General features: G+C 39.4%; 1 protein-coding gene across 1 annotated transcript; it reads left to right on the plus strand.

The window, feature by feature from the left end:
- Positions 1-117: 117 nt before the first annotated feature.
- On the plus strand, positions 118-19,924 carry LOC139725777 (synaptic vesicle glycoprotein 2C-like). The gene is made up of 10 exons (XM_071636859.1): positions 118-205; positions 503-547; positions 1,120-1,281; positions 12,087-12,249; positions 13,001-13,286; positions 14,149-14,232; positions 15,423-15,607; positions 16,056-16,273; positions 16,884-17,043; positions 19,337-19,924. Exons 1-10 carry the CDS (start codon positions 118-120, stop codon positions 19,518-19,520), a joined length of 1,575 nt encoding a protein of 524 aa, XP_071492960.1. The 3' UTR covers positions 19,521-19,924.
- Positions 19,925-20,695: the final 771 nt, after the last annotated feature.

The raw sequence follows: 20,695 nt of genomic DNA on the forward strand, positions 1-20,695 counted from the left end.
GATCCCTGCAGCTGCCCAACCACAGTTTTTGGATCACTTTCTGGTCAACACTTCTCAATCTCAGGTCTGAGTGTAACTATTACTACTTATTAGAGAGGAGGAGAGAGATTTGCAAAGATGTCTTCAAACAGAACGGGAGAGGCTGTCTATACCAGGCTGACAGAAGATAGTGATGATGCTGTCGAGATTTCCACACCTGACACACGTAAGAAAACCTTTGGCACTGCATGCATTAATAAAATGGGCATACCGGTACCAAAGTCAAGAGCATCTCATAACGTAAAATGGTTGTGAACAAAACATAAGATTTATGATGTGATGCTAACGCTTATTAATTATTTAAACATGTGAAATGAAATATATTTATATTGCAGGAAATACATGTGATGTCTATGGTGAGTTGAAAAGTATCAGTGATGTTATCATGTATGTAGAAAGTTTTTTTCTAGATATTTAATGTTTAGTTCATGCATCTTTTGTCTCTCTCTGTCTCATCCAACAGGCAGTGGGAATGTTGGAAATTACAGTGCAGCAGTTGATGCAGCAGGTAAGTTGCAATCTCTCAATGCAGCACAATCTATAGAAGCCCCCATTCCCCAATGTACAGTGAGATTAAGTTGAGATATTAGAGTCCATTTACACTATTACATTTTCCCCCACTCTACGATAGAATTTATAAACTGTTAAACAGCATTAATCAAAGTTCTGTGCTGTAGATGTTGTATTGCCGGAAAAAAGAAACTTTTTTTTTTGTTTATTGCTTTGCTTTGTTTTCTTTGAAAATGCATTAAGTGTTTCTCTTCAGATTCTTGGTCATCCTAATGGATGTACTTCACAATACCATTCCATTAATGCATGTTGATTTGATTTTGTCTGAGATGTATTTCACCCAACAGTATAATCAACTTACAAACTGTTACATGCTGCTTACTGCATGGTGATCCTTTGTAAAAGGAGGACTGTATTTTTAGGTTGATATGACTTTGAACGACAGTTCATCTTGGCAGCTACTAGTGCACCATGTAAATGTTTGATCGATGATTACAGCTATGTCTAATTTATTAGTCTGGAATGTGAAATGTAGATTTACAAATATAGTTTCCTTTCATATCCTGTGAGGTTTTGGACGATTTCACGCTATGCTGCTTCTGGTCTGTGGCTGGGCCAACATGAGTGATACTGTGGAAATCTTGAGTGTGTCTTTCCTTCTCCCTCAAGCATCGAGAGACATGCACATCTCAAACACAGAGAAAGGAGTTCTGAACTCCATCATATTTGTCGGTAAATATCTTTTGACAGCATCTACACAGGTATGATGGTGATGTGTCATGCGTGTATGTCAGATGCTGTCAGCATGCATGTGATGTGCTTTGTTCGTTAATTTGTACAGATGTCTGGGAACTAATTATCAATGAATAGAGTGAACTAATTATCAATGAATAGAGGTTACCTACCTAATCCCCCTAACCTAACCTACAAACCACAAACCTAATCTCCCTAATCCCTAGTGTGTGACCTTGTCCTTCTTGTTGGACTGGGGATGTTGTTCACACCTTAGTGGGCTTGTGAACTTTACAACAAGGTTATCAAGTTTGAAGGGATTACTGAAGGCTGATGTAAAAATCATGGCCATTTGAGCTGAGTGCATGAGTGCTTAAAGGGCTAAATAAGGATAAGTGCATGACCCTGTTGTCTAGCTACTACCCGGGTAGTCTAAAGTGTTTTAGTTGTTCCCAATTTACCAAATTTTGTTAATGGCAGTACTGTATTAAATGTATTTGTGAGTGAGTTTAGATGACAAACAAGTTACAAATGTAGCACAGTGTAATACTGCTTATATCTGCTGCTCACAGTAGGTAATGAGCCACATGCTAAGAAGAATGTGTTGGAAGGTAGGCCTCAGAACGTGTTAAACGTGGCAAGATAATTATCATTATCGTTATGTAACAAACTACACACCAAACACACTCTCATCATACAGCCATATTCCAATGTCTTGAGTTATGATTCCACTCGATTTACTAATTGTAATACAGTGGAAACTCGATATAACGAGATGGTCGGGACCGAGTCATTTTCCTCGTTATAGCCGATATCTCGTTATATCAGTAGGCATAAAAGAAGGCATAAAATAAAGACATTTATTTGCACATGTGGGACTACCCATTATATTTCAATCAATACCGATAACTTGATATTGTGTTTGAGGGAATTACTCACCTTTATGGGTAAGAAGATGTTTTTCGCCAAGGAAATCCAGTATCAAGAATGTGTTTCTTATTAATTGTAGATGTTTGAATTTGTAAATTTATATAGCTTGCGATTGTATCAAGATCGTCTGTGGATTGGTATGTGGTTATCGTATGGGTGTGTGTTGTGTGGAAAGCTTGAATAATGGTCTGCACAATGCTGTGTGTGTATGTGACACATTCTGTATGTACATTATGACTGCGTGTGTGTGAAGACGGGGAATTCCCTAAGTAGAAGGCCAATCACAGCATCCGATTGCCTCACACCTGCTAAACGTCATGTCATGTATACATATGGCCGTCCCGTCCACCACATTTTCTGCATGTATCAGTGTGCGTGCACACACACACTTCACACGTACAACATACAGTGCTAGCTGGAGTACGTGCACTGAAGAAAATGATTATGTGTGTACAAGACAGTTTTTGGCGCATCAAGCTTTACAATCTCGGAAGATGATAGCACAGGCGAAGTAAAGCTTTACCGAAGGCATTTTGCTTTACCTCGCTATAGCAGGTTTGATTTACTATGTTTTTCTTTGTTTGGAAGTCACAAAATTTATCTCGTTATAGCAGTTATTTCGTTATAGCCGATCTCGCTATAAGAGTAGCATTTTACATAGACTTGTGTGGAAGGAAATTTGGGACCGAGAAAATTTCCTCGTTATAACCGATATCTCGTTATAGCAGTGTTCGTTATACCGAGTTTCCCCTGTAATGGGCGTTGACAACAGAATATTTAAGTTTCAATACTATACACGCTTTATTGTCGTGTACATCATTATATCACACGCAGGTGATAATTATCCCAGGTAACATGCCCATATGGGTTGCATATGGGCCCAATATGGGTTTGAATATGGGTCCCACATGGGTATGCCCATATGGGACCCCTAGGATTTTGCACCCAAGATTTACATGGGACCCATATGGGCTATCCTAGATGGCCCATATGAGTTCCCGATGGGGCCCATGTGGGTAATGTATGTGGTAAATATGTGGGCACTATGAGGGTTTTCCCATATGGGCTTTAGCTGGGAAATCATCATGGGTCCCACATGGGTATGCCTATATGGGGCCCCTAGGATTTTGCACCCAAGATTTACATGGGACCCATATGGGCAATCCCAAATGACACATATGGGTTCCTTGTGGGACCCATCTGGGCAACGTATGTGGTAAATATGTGGGCACTTTGTGGGTTATCCCATATGGGCTTTGTGTGGGGTTTCATCATGGGTCCCACATGGGTATGCCCATATGGGGCCCCTAGGATTTTGCACCCAAGATTTACATGGGACCCATATGGGCGATCCCAAATGACACATATGGGTTCCTTGTGGGACCCATCTGGGCAACGTATGTGGTAAATATGTGGGCACTGTGTGGGTTATCCCATATGGGCTTTGTGTGGGGTTTCATCATGGGTCCCACATGGGTATGCCCATACGGGCCCCCTAGGATTTTGCACCCTAGATTTACATGGGACCCATATGGGCAATCCAAAATGACCCATATTGGTTCCCAATGGGACCCATCTTGGTAATGTTTGTGGTAAATACGTGGGCACCATGTGGGTTTCCGATATGGGCTTCAGATGGGGTTTTAGCATGGGTCCCACATGGGTATGCATATATGGGGCCCCTAGGAATTTGCACCCAAGATTTACATGGGACCCATATGGGGGCTCCAAGATAGCACATATAGGTACACCGTGGGTCCCATCTGGGTAACGTGGCTAATATTTTTGCCAACGGTGAGTTTACCATATTGTGAATAGGCCTACCTCATTATGATTAACCACAGCTTGCCCAGCAGCAATGGCAGGAGACACTGGCACACTGAGTTGATGGAAAACTGACATCAAACCTCTGTTATGAGCAGTCCACTTAGCGTGTAGAATGTTTGTTTATTTCTTCGATGAACAGCCCTAGTAAGGTGGCACATCTTCGAAAGCTACCTAAATACCATGTAAACATACTGTATATACACTGTACATCCACCACCACCAATGACCTACACATAGAGAAGTATTGTTCCCCTCAATTCACTCTTGAATGTATGTACTCAATAGATCAAGTATCTTATTCTCAAAGTGGATATATTTGTACATTGTTCTAATTGAAATCTGTTGTCCTGTGTCCCTCAGCTGAATATAGGCATTCATATCACTTGATAAACAAGCGTAAAAGCTAGAAATGGTGAGATCTTTTTAACAGCTTCTGTAAGGGGAATACCCAAACTAAACGTTGATTGAGTGAATGCAGCAATATGAAAAGAACAGTTCAGTAAGGTTTGAAGAAAATTGCACAATTCTGTCAAAATCTATGCACTTTTGAAATTTAGGTGTTGCCATCTAATTCTCCCTGAACCTGTGCTGCAAACCGCCTCTGTTTTTGTCCATCCAGCTATTTTATTCCACTGTTCTGATTTCTTATTGTGTAGACCTTAAAATGTATGCTGCGTGAAGTCTTGCTGTGTTTGTCCATCTTTTCTCTTCACCAGATCTGCAATGACAGAGGGAGAAATATATTCATGGAATTACAATCTTCATATAAAATGTGTTACACTTGTTATTCATCAGAAATATTGCTAGATTCAATTATTGAGGGATACAGGCATGCAACATTACACTGTACAGTATTTGAATACATGACTGTATAAAGGAATGCATAGTTACATGGGTTTAAAAAATTCAGTATACAATTGTTAGCCTACTCTTACAGGATTTGTTCAACTTTCTTCATAACTAGAGGGTCATTATACGTAGTTTAAAACTATCAAAATGAATAAGCCTCAAAGGGAAAGAGAGAGAGAAATAGGAAGAGAGGGACAGAAATATTTTCGGTGTACATGTATTACCACTGGTTTTCATTTTCATATAATGGAAATAATATCGAATTATACACTAGAGAATCTTTTGCAAATGCAATGTATTTCAATCTTCATTTGATTGTGAAACAAGAAAACAAAATCAGTCAAGGGATAAATATAGTTGTTCTACATCCAGAGCAAAGGAAATTGCAACAATTACGAATTAGGATAAACGACTTAGAACATTGCAAAATAAGTTACTGCTTGAGGGTGAGTAGAAAGATATCAACTTACACCTCATCTCATTACGAAGATTTTTTTTTTGAATGAATCTTTTAATTCATTTGATTGTAAAACAAACCCAGGAAGATCAAAGGACAAGTTTTGATTATCCATTAAACAGTAAATGACAATTAAGATTTAGGAGAAGCTATAATTTGAGTACATTTTGAGTATAATTTGATTAAGTGAACAGAAAAGCAGACACGGAGAAAGGAATATGTGTACACATAAAAACAAAGATTGCGAGTGGTCAATAAATATTTTGGACAAACGATATGAAGTTTAACCTACAATTGATTGCTATTTACTCGATATTGACTACCAGTAGGGCCTATAAATTAAATCTATTTAAGCTCATAATCTGGTATGATTTATAAACCTATATACATGACTTATTTCTTAGAAGAAATTTGAGACATAACAATACACTAGATAGCCTTCAAACCCCCAAACTATCTTACAATTGTACTTCTATCTTAAGAGGGAAAATTATGCTTATCAATTACCTCTTTTGAGAAGGAGTAATACAACTTAAACAACATAAACTATTAAAACATATTTACAGTAGATAGAAAAAAATATGCCAACTAGAGCTATGATGACACAAATATCAGTAGGCCTATATGTATATACTTCTTTTCATCTAATTATTTCCAAATGCCACTACTATTCTGATTACTACTGTGAAACGTAGGCCTATATGATACGTGTGTTTATTAAAGTGTTACGTACACGTTGTATATACACATCTCTGATAATACAGGAGCATGAAAATCACAGTTAGGCTTCACTCACTCAGATCTCCTCCTAAATACATTTTAATAATGCATGTCACAGTAAAACTAATTGCAATATTTCAGAAGCTAAGACTCTTTCTCACACGCTTAGTATTTGGTTATGGTAACTGCAAAAATACTTGTGCTTTCCAGTTGTCAGGAGGTACATATTAATAGAGCCAAGCTTTAGGTAATATGCATATGTTGTCCACTCATTTGAGAATTGGTGTTTTCTTATGGAATCAGGGAGGTGAGTCTCCCTGATGGAATGTGACCTTTGTGACTTTATAACCCAAACAACTGACCACAGCCTTCTGCAGAGATGCTGTGGAGTTGGGGAGGTTGAATGACCTTGCAAGCTCCTCATACTAAGTACCGTACGGTGTGGGTGTGTTTATAGATGGTTCAGGATTGAATACTAAAAAGCTGTATACTACCAATACTGTGTGGGACGTGTTCATACCAAACCATTACACAGTACTGCGCATAAACTTAATTCTCCACTTGGGCTTTCGTGGTGAACCCGGAAATAGCGAGTCTAGTTATCCTATAGTTAATGTTTCCATTATAATACGTAAAAACGTAATTTCTGATTTGATATCATCATAATGCACACTTTAAACTATGAGTGAACTGCAATTACAATCACTGATCGAGTGCTTTCATCAGCTCCCTTTGTTTCAATACATCTCACAGCTAGTGTTTTCCCTTATTGCAATTATTTGTAAAATTCTGTATGCGTAAATGTTTTCTCAAATACTGTTACTCCATTTTGTTTAAATGAAACTCAATGATATGAAGTATTGAAATGAAAATGAAATAATGCTAAACAGCATTAATTTCTATACATAGAGTATGAGATTAAACCCCAAATCAAATCTATAAAGCAATATTCAGAATTAAACAAAATCATATAACATAGCAGGCCTACAACCTTTGAATACACCTATCACCATGTATAATATTCTATGGATGATCCATGGAGGCAACATGCTCACATACCATCCCAACTAACATATTTGTTACCATGGTATTGCCTTTATAGCTTGCCGACTTGGGATTAGCTTTTTCAATAACTTGCAGTCAACATCTTAGGTACCTTAAATACAACATGCTGACAAAAATAAGTTTATTTACTTACCTAAAATGAGGCGAAGACAGATGATCACCAAGCTCTGACTGTACTGAAGGAGATCAATCAGTCCTAATGCCAATATACTGCACTGCATAACGGGCATGAACCGGACCCTCTTTTCAAATTCTGGGTCAGTTCCATTTTCAGGTAGGGGTGTTATGATGAGCAGGTGGGTTTACCAAGTTCATTCCCATGTAAATCCCATATGGGCATTTGCATATCTTACCCAGATGGTTCTACCCAGGTTGACCCCATATGAAACCCATATAAGCATTTACATCTATTCCCCAGATGGGTTTGCCCAGTTCATTCCAGTATGGTACCCACATCATCTCCTACCCAAATGGGTTTGCCCAGTTCATTCCAATATTTTACCCACATAAATATGTTGATCTCCTGCCCAAATGGGTTTGCCCAGTTCATTCCCATAAGGTACCCAAATAGATATGTCCATCTCTAACCCAGATGGGTTTACCAAGTTCATTCCCGTATGGCACCCACATAGATACAATGTATGTTCATCTCTTACCCAGATTGGTTGCCCAGTTCATTCCAATAATATGATACCCACATAGATATGTTCATCTATTACCCAGATGGGTTTGCCCAATTCTTTCCCAAATGGTAGCCAAAAAGATATGTTCAACTCTTACTCAAGAGTTTGCCCAGTTCATTCCAACATGGTACCACATAGATATGTTTATCTCCTACCCAGATTTGTGCTCAGTTCATTCCCATATGGTACCCAAATAGATATGTTTATCTCCTACCCAGATAGGTTTGCCAAATTTATGCTCATATGGTACCCACATAATTTTGTTCATCTCTTGCCCAGATGGGTTGACCAGTTCACTCTAATATGGTGTAGATATGTTCATCTATTACCCAGATGGGTTTGGCTAGTTTTTTTTTTTCATAAGGTTCCCAAAAAGATATGGTCAGCTCTTACCCAGATGGGTTTGCTCACTTTATTCCCATATGATACCCACATAGATAGGTTCATCCGTCACCCAGATGGGTTTGCCCAGTTCTTTCCCATATGTTACCAAAAAAGATATGTTCAGCTCTTGCCCAGATGGGTTTACCCGCTTCATATCCATATGAAACCCATATGTAAATTGACAGATCTCACACAGATCGGTTTGCCCAGTTGTATCCCATATGGTATGCATATGGGCATTTGTATATCTCATCCATATGGGTTTGCTCATCCCATGCCCATATGGAGCCCATATGGGCATATAGGCTACATGTATTACACAGGTGGGTTAACCCATTTACTTCCCATATGGAGTCCATATGGGCATTTACATGTACTGCCCAGACGGTTTTCCCCATTCATTTCCCATGTGAAACCCGTATGGTCATTTACTTATTTTACCCAGATGGGTTTGCCCAGCTCATTCCCATATGAAACCCATATAAATATTCACATATCTCACCCAGATGGGTTTGCCCATTTATTTCACATGTGTAACCCATATAGACATTTACTTGTTTTACCCAGATGGGTTTCCCCAGCTTATTCCCATATGAAACCCATATAGATATTTACATATCTCACCCAGATGGGTTTGCCCATTTTATTCCCACACGAAACCCACATGGGCATTCACTTATTTTACCCAGATGGGTATGCCCAGCTCATTCCCATATGAAGCCCATATGGATATTTGTATTTATTACCCAGATGGGTTCACCCTGTAGATTCCCATATGGTATGCATATGGGCTTTGCATATTTTACCCAGATAGCTTTGCCCAATGTATACCCATATGAAACCCATATGGGTATTTACATACATCTCACCCAGATGGGTTTACCCATTTTGTTCACATGTGTAACCCATATGGACATTTACTTATTTTACCCAGATGGGTTTGCCCGGCTTATTCCCATATGAAACCCATTTAGATATTTACATATCTCACCCAGATATGTTTGCCCATCTATTTCCCACACGAAACCCACATGGGCATTCACTTATTTTACCCAGATGGGTATGCCCAGCTCATTCCCATATGAAGCCCATATGGATATTTACATTTATTACCCAGATGGGTTCACCCAGTAGATTCCCATATGGTATGCATATGGGCATTGCATATTTTACCCAGGTAGCTTTGCCCATTTTATACCCATATGAGACCAATATGGGTATTCACATATCTCACCCAGATGGGTCTACCCATTTTTTTCACATGTGTAACCCATATGGGCATTTAACAATCTTGCCCAGATGGGTTTGCGCAGTTCATTTCCATTATGATACCCACATGGGCAGTCCCATTAAAAGACCCATATGGGTTATCCCATATGGGTCTGATGCTAAATACATATGGGATTCACCCTAACCCAGATGGCCCACGTGGCCCGGAGTATGCCCATATGGGTCCCATATGGGCATGTTACCTGGGATAGGGTATTTCCCCCAGAATATGAATTAATCAGTGTATTGGTTATATACGACTCTCCATGAGCAATTACACCAAATTATATGTGGTCAAAACGTTTAAAAGGAGGTCTTAAGATTGAGGGGACATACATGTGGTTATAATTATTAGGAGCGGTAATACAAATAAAAGGGTGCATAAGTTACGAACCACCGCGACAGTCCGAACAGAGTCCCAAGCCGCTTCCAGGGTGAAATAGCGGCCACGTCACTCTCCAAAGGGGACCTCGATCGCGATCGCGAACTGCAGTGCGCACTGCCACGATGAGCTCCGGGTCGAGATGCTGACGTGTACACGCACTGTCTGGAACGGGACCGGTGTTCGCCGCCTCGTCGTCGCCCGGCACTCACATCAATAGCGTTGACATCGATTGTTAAGGATGCGATCCCACTTGGAGATTCACAATAAATTTACGCTAATTCGTCGTGAGCTGGACATGGATGAAGTTCATCCTCAGTCATTGACGACGGGGTTGACGATGAGAGGAGATGCGAGATGATGAGCTTTGATGCAAGCCTCATGCAGCGTCCGCAAATATGACAGGAAGGCAACTCCTCTTCGTAATAATTGTTCCACAACTATTTAGAATTAATGTTGCTGGAAACATGCACCTCACCGATGTGGTGTATTGTATGAACTCCAAGAATTATAGTACAATGTAAAACTGACTCAATACGGGATGGACTTGACTCTGGAAAGTATAATATTATATCTCCCTTTTGTATCGGACGCAGGAGAGCGATGGTCTATGTCCATCTCCTTTGGAGGTTGAGGAGCCAGAGTGAGAGAAAAAGCTATGTCCACGGTTAATGTTAGGGAAAGGGGGCTACGTGGCAAGTATTATGGGATAAGCCTACGTGTACCTTTTTACATAACCGTGGTCAAAGGACTGGTCAGCAAAAATTAGTTCTTTTGTTTCTTTTGCCATCGGGGAGCGTCCGGAGAGAGTAACATGATTATATAATACCGATTGAAATAGCTCCCTCTCTCGGCCGGTGACTTATAGTCAGACTAACGGGGTACGTGCTGCTACAAGGAATCCCCCCCCTTGTACGTAAGTCCTGACCAGCACTGACGTACGACAAAAGGAAAAATAACTGTATGTACACCGTTTTACTACCTGCCAAAAACACAATATCAATACAATGGTCGTGTATACCCTTGAGGACTGCATGCAGGTTGTTAGAAAGCAAACAAAACTTATTGTAAAATACTGTACAATATGCTATGAGGTCGATCTGACTGAACTGTGTGTTGGTTCAACGGCCTCAAGCAAGGACCATGCATTATAGCACGGACTCGATAATAATACAAACAGATAAACATTTGTAACGGAAAGTACAAACACAGCATATTGGCCTAGTATGACACAAAAAAGTGTATGTCATGTTGCTCGTGTCGTTCTGCGATGGCAGCCGTCACCACTTTGTTGGAAGGTAGGCCTCAGAACGTGTTAAACGATGTACTACATTTAGAGTGTCGCAGAAAGCACACAAAGTAATATACATGTACGATAAAAATACGGAAACTTAATGTATCTGGTTGCAGTGAATCCGCCCGTGGTAAGTTTACCTTCTACGGGAGTAACTCTGAGATCACGCAAAAGAAACTAAGAAACTAAGATGATAATAAATTATCACTAAAAAAAATCTGTACAAACTGTAATCGGCCAAGGCGTACACATATAACATACCTACTAATTACCTATGACAGTCACATAGTATTCACATTAGTGTAATGTACAATGTATGTCAGTGGTTCTCAGTTTGGCAGCTTTTTGATGAATTCATTGAGCACTGCTTTTCCAGAGTCCTCTCTTTAACACAATAATCTCTGGAAGAACAGTCTAGCTGATAAAAGACAACCAAAGATTCCAGAGACTTCTCAAGGTGCAAAACATTGACTTCAAAGAGTGATTGCACACTTTGCTCAGGCACCAACGTGAACAGAAGACACAGTTTTGATTTCTTCACCCAGAGAAATGCTGCTGAGCTCTGGCTTGGTTGCTGAAACTGAACAATCACTCAGTTTGGTGTTGTATGAGATATATTGAAAATGCAATTTTTTGATATGATCTGAGCTAAATGTAACTTTGCTTGAGATGTACATGGCAATGCATGATACTACATGGTTGTGAAGTCAAAATGCTATATATGTTTTGTGCCATTAAAGTTAACTTAGTATTGTCTTGCCTTGGCACTTAATGTATAATGTATGAACTCTTAAAAAATCATCAGAAACTAAAAATATTAATTGCTGTAAGATTACACTTAAAAATGAAAAGTTTTAAAGTCATATAGCAGGATATATGATGCATAGATTTCTGCAATGGCAGGAGTTCCTTTACATGAAGTCCTTTCTGTGTTCCTCACTGTAGGGATGTTGGTAGGGGGCTACTGCTGGGGGTCACTGGCTGATGTCCAAGGGCGTCGCCAGGTCCTGATGTACTCGCTGGCCTGCAACGCTCTCTTTGGTTTCCTCTCCAGTCTCTGTCAACAATTCCCAGTCTTCCTCATGATGAGGTTTCTGAGTGGTGTCGGGTGAGTGCATAGCAACTCTCATTCTTATCCAGTGGTTCGAGATTAGGATGACACAACATTTTGCTCCTGTGACAATTGCTGCGGTCTTGCTGTCTCCAAGGACTTAGGGTTAGAGTTAAATTGTGGTAGGGTTTTAGGTTTAGTTTGATGTGAGGATTAGGATTAGGTTTAGTGTAATGTTTGTGGGTAGGCTTTATGTTTGGCTCGGCATGCAGATATTTCATGGGAGCAATTGTCGTAGGAGCAAATGTTATAGAACCCAAGATTAGAAGACACCAGTGGATTGACATGGGGCACATGCAAACCTTTGTACAACAACATGCAGAGAAACTCTTACAAAGGGAGCAGTTGAAAACTCATTTTAGAGAGTTGAGCAGTGTTCTTCACTAAAATCCAGGAAGAACTTGAAGTTACGTCTGCATTGTAGGCCATCATCATACTGTCTTCACATATTGCCAGTGCACGATAACAATATTCTTTTTTTTTTCACAGTCACTGAGTGTGTCATGTATTGATGGATAATGATATGTTATCAAACCCATCAAATGCCACTAGCCACATAACATTGGTGTAGTGTTGTATCTTTGTATCATTTACTTATGTATATATATTTTTTTACTTTTCATCATTAGTAATGCCTAAGATAAATTAAAGAATAACAAAAAAAAGGAAATTCTCTTATTATAATTGACTCCTGTGTTGTTCATAATATATAATTATTTTGATTTTGATGAAAACTGTTTGCTCTCAGCGTTGGTGGCTCCATACCTGTCATCTTCTCCTACTTTGGGGAGTTCCAGCCTTCAGACCGCCGCGGTGCCATGATCAGCGCCCTCGCCACCTTTTGGATGTTTGGCAACATCCTGACCGCTGCCCTCGCCTGGGCAGTCATCCCCAGGCAGCACCTTGGTTTCCACAGCCCTGAGGGCTTTAGCTACGAGAGTTGGAGGATCTTCATTGCCCTGTGCTGCATCCCGGCAGCCTCCTCGGTCCTTACCTTCCTGGTGATGCCAGAGAGCCCAAAGTACTTACTGGAGGTATGCACTGCTGTCATCACAGTCAGGTTTAGTGTGTGTTGGATCAATAATTTCCTGTTTTTATTGTGTATTTGTATTACAATGGGCCATGCATTTGTGAGAGGATTTTTAATCGGGGGGGGGGGGGGGGCATGGGGGATGGAGGAGAGTGGTACTTACTAGTCCCCCTTATCTGTGTTTCAGAGCACTTGATTTCATAATCATGATGTGATGGTTACATATCATTTCAAAGATATTAATAATTTACAGATATCTTGAGGATCGTGAAGGAATTCTTGGAGTACAAAGGCAATTTCATATATATGACTTTTATGTTCACACCATAAGGCAACTATCCCAGTACCATCTTGGCAGATACATATTGAATTTCTAACAATCTTGAAAGCTTTCAAAACAGGATGTCTCCATATCTGTGTTTTGATTTTGGTTTTGTATGAATTCATGCTGCAAATGTAATTTCTTCATTTTTTTTTAATTGAAGATGTGTGATAACTTCCTATCCTTGAAGAGGAGGTGAAATAAGTGACTTATGTGCAAAACATGCAAGGAATAGTACTCCATAGATGTGTGTTACTGAAGCACCTGCTTTTCATAGAACATAAGACGCTACAGTTGGTGATACTAACCTGTTGAGGACAGACTGATTTTGCTACAACATGTATTTCCCACAGACACTTGCCCCAGTATACTCGGGACTCATCCTCAAAGGGTTAATGATGCTCATTGAGGTTTAATTCATCATTCTGAACAAGCCATTCTATGTTACTTGCTGCATGCTTTGTAGTGATAGATGCACCTGTGAATAATGTCATTGACAGTGTGTATCCTATCTCTGTTTGTTGTATTCCTTCACCTGTCTTAGAAAGGGAAGTCAGAGGAGGCACTGCAGATAATGAGGAAGATCCACCAGTGGAACAATCCTACCAGGAACCAGGATGATTATCCAGTAAGGTAGTAGATCCAGAACGATGGGAGTTGAGGCGTTGGGCCTGCATGTCATGCCATAACCGCACATGATGTATAAAAAAGACACCAACTGAAAGGAATTTGACCATCTTTGATGTGGGTTTCTCTTGAATGAAAAGAAGAGAAGTTGTGCTCATGCTATGTCCATTGACATTCTAATTATTCCACAGAAATATTGCCATTAGATCAAATAGTTTACATCTTACTTGGACTGTAGCGGCTTATTTTGTCTTCTTAAAATAGTATGTACATACCTGCCAACTGTTCAGTTTTAATCTGAATATTCAGATTTTACACTGAAAGAAAATGCATTAATTTCAGTGTGTTCTGATTTTTTTTTTTTTTTTTTTTGGAAATATCTGTTAATTGTAAATTATATAAAATTTATGAAAGTTCAGATTTTTGAATAATTTTCTTTGTTTGTTCAGATTTATTAAGTCTCAGGGTTGGCAGGTATGTATGTAGAGTGTTACCTCTTCAGTACCTGCAGGATCCCATTTCAGCCAGTACATCAGCTACCAAATTTGCATAGATGTGGATGTTTGTAACAGCAAATTGGTATAATCTTTAGGAAAGGTACAGGCATTTATTTATTTGACGTCAAATCACTTGTTATTATTTACTGTCCCACATGCAATCAAAAAGTAAAATAAGAGTTTGAGTATATGTACGATCTGAGTGATGTCTAAAGGTGGATGATAAACACTAAATTTAAAAAAAAAAGAAGAAGTAGAAAACTGCACCTAGTTGGTGCAGTGTACAATTAATAAAAGTAATCATCTTGGTAGCAGTCCATATGAATTTCAAGGAAAATGATAAACTACAGGGGATGGATATTTACACTTTTTCTATGCTAATGACAGTGTATGCCAATGGCTGGGCAAGCCAGAGTGCAGTCACTGTATTATACTTTGAATATATGTTCTGAAATGTTGTGTAAGGAATGACTCTCTCTGGCCCTGAAATACTTTTAAAATTCATCATCAGTCATGTCCGCCAGACTCACACAGAGTTTTTTCATTGCTCCTATGACCTAGACCTACTTGACATCTCTCCCTTTAATTGTACTTTAGCCATGCATTTGAAGAAGAGATGGATGATTATAGCAGTGGGGACTTTAAAGATGATATTTTTCTAGTAATTTTTGCTCTTCTCTGTTACTGTTTATAGATCAATCACTTGGTGGCATCAAGTAAAGAGGAGAAGATGGTAATGAGTAGTAATGGGAGGAGTGCCGCTACAGGCAGGTGTGGAAGGATAAGAGTCATCATAGAGACCACCTCACAGCTCTTCAAGGGACCTCAGATACGTGTCACTGCAGCAATGCTCACTATCACCTTCTGTCTTTCATTTGGGTGAGTCCTTGTCTTTTTTTTTTCGTCACATCTTTTGTGGTAATATCATAAAGATTCGATGGATACGTAGTTGTGTGACTTTTCCTGTTGATACAATAGTACAATAACACATCACTATCCCTTGTTATGGCACCATGAATGAAACTTGAAGGTTTGTCTGTCCCTCATTGAACTTAATTAAGATTTATGCAAGAGATTTTGTTTGGTTTCATTTTAACACATTGTTTTGCAGTCAGATATTACACCTTTGTATTGCAGCATGTTTGTTCATGTTGTTACTTATTTTTTTATTTTTTTTTAATTTTTTTGTTCGTTTGATGTTGTTGTATTGTCAATTAATTGTAACAGCGGTTTCGGTGATCAAGAAACTGGAAATGTTTATCAAATGACTTCATGTGGTTTCTGGCTCTTCTGCAATTTAAAAAAAAAAAAATCAATCCCCAACCAGATTCTATGGTCTGTGGATGTGGTTCCCAGAGATATTCAACAGGGTAGAACATGCTGGGTCTGCGTGTGGAGACTACAACCCTGACTCCCCCGAGTCGCTTGCCAACGATACAGATGACAATATATACAGGGATGGCTTCTACACATCACTGTCTAATCTACCTGGTAATCTTCTCACCATCTTCCTGATGGATCGACTTGGGAGAAAATTCATGCTCAGTGAGTTGTTTCGTTTCCTCGATTTTCAAGTGTATTTCTTGTACAAGAACCAATTCCCTGATGAGTATGTGGCCAGAACCTGCTCTCCTAAGCATTTTGAGATTGTAGGTGAAGGTCTAAGCATGTATGGTTATGTACCGTGTGTCATACTTGATTTATTAAAAATTATGACTTCATTATAACTATGAATGGCTTGTCTTGCTCCATTTTGTAATCATTTATAACAAATATCTTCCTGTCAATTTACATGATATTTCCACCATATAACAATGTGCCTCCATTACTGAATATATTATTGTGGTTGTATTTGGAATGCTGTGATTTGCTTTACCATTTTGGATTTTTTTTGAAAAATGAAACTTACATGTAACCCCCCTCCCTTTGAAAAGAAGAAGAAGAAGAAGAGATTACTTTCAAAGTTCCATTGGTATGCTGCAGCCAAGTTTCGGGTATTTATTACGAAGTACCGGTATGGTTAGTGACACTAAAGTAATATCATTCCTTGTAATGTATCAGAAAAGCTTTCATTTATTCATACTGTACTAGTATGTTCATCGTGTACTTTGCTTAAATTGTGTGTATTCTACACATTTTCATTTTGTTTCCTCAGCCACCAGTCTTATTCTGTCGGGTGTTAGTGTCTTCCTTATATGGTTCCTGCAAACGAGAACGCAGGTTCTGGCCACCTCCATCGTGTTTGGTGCCATCTCAGTTGTATCGTGGAACACTCTCAGTGTCATGGGAGTCGAGATGTACCCCACCAACTGCAGGTATTGTGGGCAGTGATCAGGGATTTTGTTTGTTTGTTTGTTTGTTTGTTTTGATTTGTTTTTTTGCTTGCTTGCTTGTTTTTACTTGTGACTGCCCATATAGAATGACATAGAGATCTCAAGATCAGCCCATCTTAATTTTTGTTTTTGTTTGCTTGTAATACTGTAGAGCATGCTCACAAATCTTACAGAAGTCATGTTCTCCTTGGAATTGAATTGCAATTGCCGTTCATTCATTTCTCAACTTCTATGTTATTTCTCCCCCAACTCCCTCTTCGTACATTTGAACATTTTGCATGTGTGTGTGTAGTAGAGGATTATGGCTTATAAGGCTCATACTCTTTTCTCGTGACCCCTCATCTTCAGTGCTCATTATTACAGTACTCTCCGCGTAATCGGGTATCGCTTAAACGAGTACTATGTTTAATTGGGTAGTAATGTCAGAATCAGTTCCAATGCTCATTAAAATTACCTAATAATCGGGTTGCCTCTCCGCATAAATGGGTAAATGATTTTCTTCTATCTAATTTCTACCCACATTTTATCGCAAATATAAAACTCACAACTGCATAGACAGACAGGAGTTGAACACACTTTCGCTCCACCCTTGCTCCACAACAATATTCACAATACGAGAAGTTTGCAACGAAAATCGGGCCATGCACCAGCTCCATAATTTTGCTTTTCCCCAGTCACTTCTCGAAAAGTAACCCGACGTTCTGCGTGACTAGTGCACGCAAAGAGACGTGTTCATTTCAGAAAACACATGTGTGTTAGCGAGGAGTTTATAGTGAAACGACAAAGTTTTCTGAAGACACATTTGTCCATAAAAGAGTGTAAATTATTGCTCGTGACTGACCAAGTGTAAGGTAATTGTGCCGTGCAAGCCAGCGTGTTAAGCATACAGTGTAGGTGTTTGGTGCAGTGTACAATGCATACATACACATTGTGTGTGTCAATTGTGAATGAGATGTGTTCTTCTGCTAATCGGGTACTCCGCTTAATCGGGTAAGAAATGGTCTGCCCGAGCCTACCCGATTATGCGGAGAGTACTGTATTAGTGATAAATGCTTGTAACCATTTTGCAGGCACTATTTTTCATGTTGTTGAGAAAGCATGGAAATAAATGTGAATATTAAAGATGCTCTGTGTAAAAGATACACCCTGTACTTGCATTTTGGTGGCACGTTTATGGTTGTCTTTGTGAGAATAAAGATATATCTGGTAATAAGTAAGACCTGAAATAGGAAATGTGTAAGATATTTGGTGATTGAATGTTTGGATAGATGTCTATGGTCATCTGTATGGTCATCTTCTTACTGCTCTCCATCTGTCACCAATCAAGATATACCAGTGTCCATCTTGCATGATGCAAGCCAGTTACCTTTTTCTTTCTTCTTCCTCTCATTCCCCTCCCAATCTGTCCTGTGTTCCACTGCTCATCTTCTTGCCTTGCTTTCATGCACAGTACAATTGTTTCCGCATAATCGGGTACTGCTTAATTGATGTACAAAAAGAGAAGGCAGTTCCGACGCTTGTTATATTTACTTGATAGTTGGATAGGCATTTCGGTTAAACAGGTAGAAATTTTCCAGACACACTTCATCTATGTTCATTTTTTCCCTCAGAATGTTATTAAAAGTGTGTAAATATAAATTCAGAAGAAACTGTGAGGTGCTGAGAGGTGCTGAAGGGCTATGGTTTACAATTTAACATGTTAAATGTGCCTCGGCATGGATTACCGATTAAATCCTATTTGTAGTTGTTCCTCTACAAGGTCCAATAAAAAATAATTCTGTAAGGTTTGCCTGTTGTTTTCTTGAAACCAGAGAGAAATTGGGAATTGTGCGAAGGCTGTTATGAAACTTTGAACAAGATGAAGCTTCCATGCTGTAATATGGTGCAGATATGTGCATAATTATTGTGTGGTAGCTGTGACATGAATGAAATATGCTCTTTGGCTATTCGGGTACTCCACTGAAATAATCGGGTAAGAAATGCTCTGCCCAACATTACCCAGTTAGGCGGAGAGTACTGTACCAGTAATTAACTTTCCCTTCTCATCTCTGTATTTATCATCACACCAGTTTTCCTTTGCATTTCCTCCCATTTTGTGAAAGAGTCAGATGATATGATTATGTGATGGACAGAGATCCCTGCAAGACAAGCCAACACAAGCCTGCAAATTGACCAAAAATAGTAGTTTTCTAACAACAGAAAACCATAGTGACAATAACCTTCGTTGAAATTTTGTTTTTTGTTGTTGTTTCCTGTTTGAAAATTTTCTATGCAGGACCACAGCCCTTGGAGTTCAGTCGGTCGTTAACCGCACAGCGGCAATCCTTGGTAACCTCCTTTTTGGCGTTCTTATTGAGCTGCACTGTTCAGTTCCCATGATCCTTATTGCTGCCATGTTGGCAGCTGGAGGGCTTGTGACGGTGCTGCTGCCAAATACCACAAGGATAGAACTCAAGTAGCTTCATCTAAGAAGGCTTTAAAGGGATCATATAGTTTTGGGCGAGACCCAACTTCATGTGTCTAACATTTTTTTTTGTGTGTGTGTGAGATAATGAGGATCCGGTTATGAAATATCAAAGAGCATGTAATTCTAAAAAGAACTTAACGTTTATTTGATGAAAATTGGTTTTGAAATGGCTTAGATAACCAAAACAGAGCGAGCCTAATAAAAGGTGGGTCCCAACTGTTATAATGATCGCTTTGTTTTACTTTTTTTTACATTGTCTTTGGCTGTCTCAGCCATTCCTAAACCGATTTTCATCAAATAAGCTTTGAATTTGTGCTAGAATGGTATGCTCATAAGTGTTTTCTTGGTATCTTCCAAAAAGTTAAAAGCCCAATCCTCATCCCCACCAATACTATACCATCCCTTTAATGGTGCTACCACCAATCATCACGAGGAGAGTTCCTCAGTAAATGACTTCTTGGATGGCTTGCAGTGATGCAGATGCCAAGTGCTGCAACAGCACCTTGGAGAACTTCTAAAAGTGCCAAGACAAAGCACCAGAGATAGCACTCGGTGAGCAACATGTTATGTGGCTTGTAACAATGCTGCTTAAAAACACCTCATAGACAGTATCTTGGTAACAGGGTCTTGGAAGACTTATGGCAGTACTGATATGGAATACCACATTGATAGCAGAGTAGAAATGGCTGTTTGTGGGCTTGTAATGCTGTTGCTACCAAACAACACAACGAATGTGCTAAGGTACTGATATCTTGCACAGTTTGTAATGGCGCAACTACTGTGCACCAGAAGGATAGAATGCAGGAAATGGTATTTCTGAGGACTTGTAATGGTGCTGTTAGCTGACACCACAAGAGAACTTGGGTAGCAGCTTCGTGGAGGGCCTGAGACAGTGCTCCTACCAAACTCCATTATATAGTACAGTACATATAGGATTGGGGTAGAGGAATTATATTGTCTTTCACTCATATTGAACTTATACTGCTTGATGTTGTGGGCATTTGGGGAGGGTTGAGGGTAGAGGACATTATAAATCTTACTTCTGGTCAGCTTAGCATCCATTCATTCCTGGCCACCAGTAGGCCTGCTTTGTGGTTTAGCAAAATGTTTTATGAGGATGCAGAAAAAATGAATGCATTTCTTGGTACTTGTGCTATCATTTCTTGC

Source organism: Diadema antillarum, unplaced genomic scaffold (assembly GCF_040938485.1).
Source record: "Diadema antillarum isolate AM-2024a unplaced genomic scaffold, OU_Dant_1.0 seq00000059_RagTag, whole genome shotgun sequence".
NCBI classification, from domain to species: Eukaryota; Metazoa; Echinodermata; class Echinoidea; order Diadematoida; family Diadematidae; genus Diadema; species Diadema antillarum.

Bases quoted from the DNA above. Each gene is read 5' to 3' on its own strand.
- LOC139725777 (XM_071636859.1), top strand. From the start codon at position 118: ATGTCTTCAAACAGAACGGGAGAGGCTGTCTATACCAGGCTGACAGAA. The intron at 548-1,119 runs GTAAGTTGCAAT...ATATCCTGTGAG, and splicing joins TGCAGCAGTTGATGCAGCAG to GTTTTGGACGATTTCACGCT. The intron at 17,044-19,336 runs GTATTGTGGGCA...TTTTCTATGCAG, and splicing joins ATGTACCCCACCAACTGCAG to GACCACAGCCCTTGGAGTTC.